The sequence below is a fragment of the Vitis vinifera genome, chromosome 18, assembly GCF_030704535.1.
Source record: "Vitis vinifera cultivar Pinot Noir 40024 chromosome 18, ASM3070453v1".
Lineage (NCBI taxonomy): Eukaryota > Viridiplantae > Streptophyta > Magnoliopsida > Vitales > Vitaceae > Vitis > Vitis vinifera.
In genome coordinates, this window is record NC_081822.1 from 21,230,891 (window position 1) to 21,239,324 (window position 8,434).

At 35.4% G+C, this 8,434-nt stretch overlaps 1 protein-coding gene across 1 annotated transcript; it reads left to right on the forward strand.

Annotated features, from left to right (window-relative positions):
- Nucleotides 1-777: 777 nt before the first annotated feature.
- Nucleotides 778-3,722, forward strand: LOC100852744 (laccase-15). Its single transcript, XM_010647479.3, has 6 exons — nt 778-935; nt 1,185-1,336; nt 1,599-1,843; nt 1,936-2,064; nt 2,370-3,320; nt 3,457-3,722. Exons 1-6 carry the CDS (start codon nt 834-836, stop codon nt 3,585-3,587), a joined length of 1,710 nt encoding a protein of 569 aa, XP_010645781.1. The 5' UTR covers nt 778-833; the 3' UTR covers nt 3,588-3,722.
- Nucleotides 3,723-8,434: the final 4,712 nt, after the last annotated feature.

Sequence of the window (8,434 nt, forward strand, 5' to 3'; positions counted from 1 at the left end):
CATGATTTGGTTTGATTTGATTTTTTGGACGTGCAACATAAGAAATAGGTTTTGTATTAAGATATTTGAATGGGTATAGATTTGTACTTAAGAAATGAACATATGATTAAAATAAACCTGTTTCTAACCTTTTAACACACAAATTTGGAAATCTAAACATATGGATTGTTTCTGAAAGCAGCGCTGACTTTTCCTTTCCTACCAAATACAAACATCATGGCTGGAGAGTTAATGAAGATTTTTACCACTACCATGGATTCTGGTGCTATTCCTTCTTCCTAGAAGGAACCATGAAATCTCAAGAACACTTCCAGGTCCAATCTTTACAAATTATTTCATTTTGATTTTTTTTTCAAATCTATAATTATTTATTATTATTGTTAAATTTAAATCTATAAATTATTATGCGAGGTCAAAGTTTCAAAAGTATTCTACATATATTTTAAATTTATTTCTTGGTCAATTCTCATAATTATAGTGGTCCTGCTCATTGAACTGGTCCTGGAAGAACATTCAAATTACTTTATCTTATATTGATACGTGGCGAGAAATTGTTGAACCCCGGGAGAATCGTCTTGAATATATTATGAATTATCTATTAAAGAAATACAGCAAAAGTTCGGGAGAAACCGGCTGTTGGGTGCCCACAGAAGGTGACAGCAGCCATAAAAGTTGCTGTTCAGCTTTCACCAATTCTAGTTTTGGTTCTCTCCAGCCTCTATAAATACCTTTCATCTATTCATGTCAAAGAGCAGATAAGTCGTGCTATTAGAAATAGTAAGAAAATCGAAGGAGTTGTGTTTAGGACAAGAGAAGCTTTTCTTCCAAAGAAGATGTGGCTGATCATGAAGGTTTTCCTCTTGCAAATTTTAGCGTTTCTACTTTTTGGTGGTGGCATCTATTGCCAAGCTTCAACCCGTCGGCTGACTTTTGTGGTAAATACTATATATGATTTTAGCCTTAACGCCACCTTATGATCGTAATATTTAGGGAGTAGTATTACTCTCATTTTCCACCGTATGACCCCCATGGGGTTCTCGGGTACCCTGTGTCATTGAGTCATTCATGCAGGCTATCAATTTCTAATTGGTTATACACTTGCATGAATGGATCGATGCAACTATTCATGCATGTAATATGTCTTTAGGGATGAGGTTGCATGGTTAACTTTTAATTGGTTGCAGGTGAAGGAAGCTTCATATACAAGGCTTTGTAGCACCAAGAACATCTTAACAGTAAATGGACAATTTCCTGGACCAACTATATATGCTAAGAAAGGAGAGACGATCATTGTCGACGTTTATAACAAAGGAAAAGAAAACATCACCATTCATTGGTAGGTCTTGTGCGTATCTCAAAAAAACGATAGTAATCGGTAGCATGCCTACATGACATACATTCTTTTATTTCTAAGAGGGGGTTGCAATATATTGCTTTGCAAATAAAGTCAAATTTAAACAATACTTTATGGTTATTTGCTTCAATTCCATTGAAATACAGTTGATGCCTCTTGTTACTATGACAATATGTTGTTGCATGCCATCTTTTGTTAGTCCAAAAATTAGTACTAGTTTTAATGTATAGTTATTGTTTTGCAGGCATGGGGTGAGCATGCCTAGATATCCATGGACAGATGGTCCTGAGTATATCACACAATGCCCAATTCAACCAGGGTCAAAGTTTAGCCAAAAGATCATCCTTTCCTTTGAGGAAGGCACTCTATGGTGGCATGCTCACAGTGATTGGACCCGAAACACCGTTCATGGAGCTATAATCGTCTATCCCAAGAATGGAACCAAGTATCCTTTTCCCAAACCTAATGCAGAAATTCCCATCATATTAGGTATAAGTGTTGTTACTTTTAAAGGTTAATTTACATATCATGAATTAACCAACAAATCAAGGTCTAAAATTATTGGATTTGTTGAAATGCAGGACAATGGTGGAAGAGTGATGCGAATGTGGTTCGAGATGAAGCGCTTGCAACTGGAGCTGACCCCAATGCCTCTGATTCTTTATTGATAAATGGACAACCTGGTGATCTATTTCCATGCTCAAAACCAGGTACAAATTAAGTTTAACTTCCCATTTTAAAATTGTACATGATTTCATTTTCTTGTATTTTGACCATATTACTTTTTCTTATTAACATCAACATATTTAAAGCTTAATGCTAAAAAAGAGGAATATAGCTATGAGGATGGTAGAGCCATGATTTAACACATAAGAAAAGGCTAGTCCGAATATAATTTTGAACTATGGAGCCAAATTTACACCCCTAATCACTTCATAATTGGTGGATCCTCATGGAAAATTTTCTTTTTCTTTTCACTAGTCATAAGTATAAAAATTTCCCTTTCTAATTGCAGGCACATTCAAGCTAACGGTGGATCATGGAAAGACCTATCTACTTCGCATAATCAATGCTGCCTTGCACGAGGCTCTCTTCTTCTCCATTGCCAAGCATAAAATGACAGTGGTTGGAACAGATGGTAGCTACACAAAACCATTGACACGAGATTATATCACAATATATCCTGGCCAAACCTACGATGTCTTACTAGAAGCTAACCAACACCCGGATCACTATTACATGGCAGCTAAAACTTATTCCATTGCCCCGGCAGCTCGTAATTTTTTTGACAACACAACCACCACAGCTATTGTACAGTACAGGGGATACTACACTCCATCTTCACCTCTCTCCTTGCCTTATTTGCCTACATACAATGACACAAATGCATCGGTTCAGGTCATGGCCGGCCTCCGAAGCTTAGCAGATGCGGAATATCCTTGCAATGTCCCATTGAGCCCGAGCACTAAACTGATTTACACTGTTGGTATGAACTCGTACCTATGCCCCAATAATTCATGTGCAGGGCCCAATGGGACGCGGTTCTCCGCAAGTATAAACAACATAAGCTTCCAATTCCCTACAATTGACATACTGCAAGCTTACTATTATAACATTAGTGGTGTATATGGAGATAAATTTCCTAGTGTTCCAGAACTGGTGTTTGATTTTACCACTGATATTATTCCCTTAGAGTATCAGACGCCGAAAAACGGAACAGAAGTAAGGGTGCTTGAGTATAACTCCACGGTGGAGATTGTTTTTCAAGGGACAAACTTGATTGCAGGGACACACCACCCCATGCATCTCCATGGATACAGTTTCTATGTTGTTGGATGGGGATTTGGGAATTTCGATAAAGATAAGGACCCATTGGACTACAATCTGGTGGATCCTCCCCTTCAGAGTACCATCTCCGTTCCTACGAAAGGTTGGGCTGCAATCAGATTCGAGGCATCCAACCCTGGTATGTTGCAAGCACTCATGTGAATTTTTTTTTTTAAAAAAAAACCCTTGAAACTGCCAACTCGCATACAAGGAAATAATTTTTCTTAATATTGCAATAAGTTAGGTGTAATGTTGGTATATTTTCTCTGTTGCAGGAGTGTGGTTCATGCACTGCCATGTAGAACGTCATCAGACTTGGGGCATGGACACTGCGTTCATAGTGAAAAATGGTAAACACCCAGAAGCTCAAGTGCTGCCTCCGCCATCTGACATGCCACCATGTTGAAGCTACAAAGAATTAACATGCCAAAGATTTCATTGAATGTTTGCATTATTCAGCTCTTTGTTTAAAAAAAATGTTGACTAAGTATTCCTCTTGTATTAAAATAACAAGAATAATGTAAGGTTGTAAAATATTGTGTCTGGGATTATTATATAATTTGTCAATTTCTTGGATTGTTAAAAGTCTATAAAGATATTTTAGTTATTTATTTTTTTTCCTTTTCCTTTATGTTAGTGTAGTCTTGTGATATTATTACTAAAATAGGAGGTAAAAATATAAATTATATATCGATTATTTTAAATTTAGAAAAAAGTGCTTATTTTAATTTGGAATAAATAAATAGAAAAAAAAACTGATTTTATCTCAATTGTGTAAGACTTCAAAAATATTTTCTTATTTGAAAAATATTTTGAGTTGTAAAAGTAAAAATTAAACAAATCATTTCATGACCTTTTTCACAAGTATCCATTTACATCATAGTCTAATTTTTTCAGAAGTGTCATGCAACTCCTGATCAACTTGATCTACTGAAATGTTGTCAACAACTTGTGGAACTTCAATGACTAGTTGATCTTCAATGATTGGTTGAACTTCAGCAATTGTTTGTTCTACACCCATTTGAACTTGAGGGGTGTTATGAATAACAAACAATTTATCACTCGAAGTGGAAGGTTGAGACTCTGTATGATCAATATCAGAAACTATGTTTCCGAATTGATCGCTCCCACTGACCAAGTCATATTCAAGAAATTTAGCATTTCTTGATTCCACAATCCTAGTGTTGTGAGTTGGATAGTAAAATCCATACCCCTTAAACCTTTCAGTATATCCAATGAAATACCCACTTATAGTCCTTGGGTCCAGTTTTTTCTCTTTCGGATTATTAATTGTCACTTCAGACGAGCATCCTTAAACGCGCATATGTCGCAAACTTGGTTTCCAACTTTTTCATAACTCAAATGGCATCTTCAGGACAACCTTGGTTGGAACTCTATTTAATATATACACTGTCGTCTTAAGTGCTTCAGTCCACAAGAATCTAGGAAGTTTTGAGTTGCTCAGCATATTCCTCACCATGTCCAATAAAGTTCGATTTCTTCTTTCTGCTACACAATTTTGGTATGGAGAACCAGGCATGGTGTATTGGGCAACAATCCCATGCTCTTGAAGAAACTTCGAAAATGGCCTAGGTGCTTGTCCAATTTCCATGTATCTACCATAATATTCTCCATCTCTATCTGATCTCACAATCTTAATTTGTTTACCGCATTGTTTCTCTATTTTTGCCTTGAAAACCTTAAAAGCATCTAATGATTCATTTTTGTTATGAAACAAGTAGAGATACATGTATCATGAATAATCATCTATGAAAGAGATGAAGTATTTTTTACCATGAGAGTTCATGTCTAGACTACATATATCAATACGTATGATCTCTAATATGGCAAAACTCCTAGTAGCACCTTTCTTTAACTTGTTGGTCTGCTTTTCTTTAATGCAGTCCACACAAGTCTCAAAGTCAGTAAAATCTAGAGTACTAAGTACCTCATCATCATTTACCAATCTTTTGATTCTATCTATGGAGATATGACCTAATCTCCAATGTCATAATGTAGAGGAATCCTCATTTACAACACATTTCTTAATGCCAATTTAGACATGTAATGAATTATAAGTGGTATCATTTTGTAAGAATATGCAATAAAGACCATCAGAGAAAATACCATTCCCAACACAATCAGATTTATAAGTCAAACCGAAATATGTTTCTAAAAAATGAAAGGAATATCTAAAAGGTACAAGTCTAGAAACTGAAATCAAGTTTAGTGAGAAACTTGGTACATAAAAGGTCCTTTGCAATTCTAAAACAAAACAACCATCTAAAGTTAAATAACACGTCCTTATTCCTTCCAATATGTGAGCCCATCTTGTTTCCGGATAAGATGAATTGCTCACTTCTCACTAACTTCCTTAGGTTTTGCTTACCCTGCAAGGAATTTGAAATATGGATTGTAGATCCAGAATCAATCCACCATGAGTTGGTATTTACGTTAACCATATTAGATTCATAACAAACAAACGAGGTAGGGTTATCTTTCTTCTCAAGCCATATCTGGAATTTCAAACATTAACGTGTTCTTTCTTTTTACAGAAGAAACACTTTTCGTCTTTCTTAATGTCAGCTTTGGGAGGAATTTGATGTTTCCCTTTCCGATTGGCTTGAGATTTTCCTTTCTTTTGCGTTAACAACGTGACATTTTCTCCTTGCTCCATCATTAACCTTCCTCTTGAACACACATGGTCATCAATTCATTGATATACCACTTATCCTTATGTTTGTTATAAGAGATTTTCAAAGGTCCATACTAAGGCAGAAGAGTGTTGAGGATAAAGTGCACCAAGAAGGATTCAAACATTTCTACCTCGAGCTTCTTCAGTTGAGCCACTATGTCCCTCATTTCCATGATGTGTTCGTGTACACCTTTTATATCGGTGAGCTTTAGGGATGTGAACTTCATAATTAGGGTGCTCACCAAGGCTTTATCCGAAGTGACGAATTGCTCATCAATAGCCTTTAGCAATTCACAGACATTCTCGTGTTGCTCGATTGAACCATGTATACCAACACTAATCTTAGTCTTAATATACATCACGCTGAGGCGATTAGATTTCTCCTAGCGTTCGTACAATAGAATTCGATCAAGTGTGTTGGTATCGGTGATCTTAGGTAGTTCATCTTTCCTAATGGCATAGTCTATGTCCATGCACCCTAATTGAATAAGAATTCTTTCCTTCCATAACTTAAAGTTATCTCCCCTAAGTTTAGGAACCTCACAATGAATATCAAAAATGCTAAGTAAAACTGCACAAAAAGATTACAAGCTTATTAATATTTGAGGTTTTAAATAAATTCATGTTTTACCAATGTAAAACATGCTTAAAATTTGAATCTAATTTTATTAAAACTGTTTGTGGGCTAAATCTCTAATTCAATCAGATTCATTATCTTTATGATTGATTTTATCAAACTATTTTTACTGAATTCATAATTTTAATATTTATTATGATTATAGTTTGATATCTTTTATCTTTAAACTTTATGATAAATAATTAAATTAATTATTCCTAACTCCTGTGGGTAAATTAGGAAAAACTGATTTTAATATTTTATTCTAATTAATTATACTAACATAATGAAATCCCAATGGGGTAAAATCGTTATATTTATATAATTAATTACAATTAATGTCCATTATGTGATCCTTATCCACTTAATATATAATTAAAGATGTTGTGGCTATTATTTAATTATTTAAAATTATATGGTTCACTAGACATTAAAAATATATTTTAGGCTCTACTTAATACCTAAGAATAATTATGCAGTAACATAAAAGACAACCACAAAAATGTTTGTGAATTATTCATAACTTAATTGTTTACCCTAAATAATTATTTTAATTAATTTGTGAACATTTTATGAATCTTAATGTGCTAAATAATTTTAACTAAAATTATATGTTATAACTATAATTTAGGCAATATTGCATGCAAATAAAGCTATAAAGTTACACATAAAATAACTTAAATAAATAGTACCAACATAATATTGGCATGAATAATACAAACATACAAATTAGCACAAATTAACCTTACTTGCATGTATAAAGACCACATAATAATTTTTTTATTTTTTAAAATTTTTTTTTTTTGCAAATGTATAAAGGTGGATGTCAGATTGTGAGCGGCTGAAGAGGTGCTGTGGGACCCTGCGGAGCACCGGCCAGTTATCCTTCCACCGACGAGAGCAGGAGGAGATGTGAAACTAGCCTCATGTGGTGCCCTCCACTCTAGGAACCACGTCACCCAGGTCTTCGCCCGGACGTCGAGACTCATCTCCCAACTTGGAACGGGTAGGCGAGCATTTAACCCCATCAGTCCCTACCCGCTCAACTGAAACAACATCCGCCCACCTTAATGCCCCCACTTGAGCTAGAGGAATCACAGGAATTCCATTATTTTTGGAATTATGGAATTTATTCATGTTTATTAAAAATCGAGAAAATTGTTGAAAATTAAAGAAAATTAGGAAAGTTCATGATAGGAAAAGAATGGCTGCAAGTGTTTATTAAAAATCAGGATTTTAATGCCTAAAAATGTCTAAGGATGAATTTTTAAAGCGCAGATTATTTGAATGAAAAATTTTTTGAAAACCCAATTTAAAACATGTAAGATCACAAAGAAACAATAGAAATGCATTTGGGAGAGGACAGTGTGCACTAAGGTAGCCATCCAGGAGTGAGGCCCGGGGATAGGACTGAGACTGCACCGCTGGTGGTTGCATGAGGAGACCTATGCAGATTGCTGGTAGTCTGGAAAAGAACTGACCATATTGATTTTAGAGGGCTCACTGGGTTTTGGGGCACTACCTCATCAGCCAAGGCACTCCAACTCAACTCTGGTTTCTCAGAATCCCAACTTTATCATCAACAAAAGCTTATGGTAGAGTAGTGAGGTCCAATTCCAGATCAGATTCCCTGTGCTGCTACTCATTCTCCATCTAGTCCTCAACATTGTAACTGACTCATCCATTTTCTCACAATTCACTTCTGGATTTTTGCAGCTCAACTTCTGTGTTCTCTTGTTCATTATGAGCTCCATCTTTTATATCCAAAACTTCAAGAAAACCTAAATCACCAGGTTGTGGCACCCTCCATCTCACTGGGATAGACCTCCACTGCAGCTTGTGTATTTCCACTATATTTCATAGGCGTAGAAAGAGAATGGTAAGCTAGAAGGCAAGCATCTGAATTCTTTAATGCTTGTCTCATGGGTATTCAGTTTATGGG

Bases quoted from the DNA above. Each gene is read 5' to 3' on its own strand.
- LOC100852744 (XM_010647479.3), top strand. From the start codon at position 834: ATGTGGCTGATCATGAAGGTTTTCCTCTTGCAAATTTTAGCGTTTCTA. The intron at 1,337-1,598 runs GTAGGTCTTGTG...ATTGTTTTGCAG, and splicing joins GAAAACATCACCATTCATTG to GCATGGGGTGAGCATGCCTA. The intron at 2,065-2,369 runs GTACAAATTAAG...TTCTAATTGCAG, and splicing joins ATTTCCATGCTCAAAACCAG to GCACATTCAAGCTAACGGTG.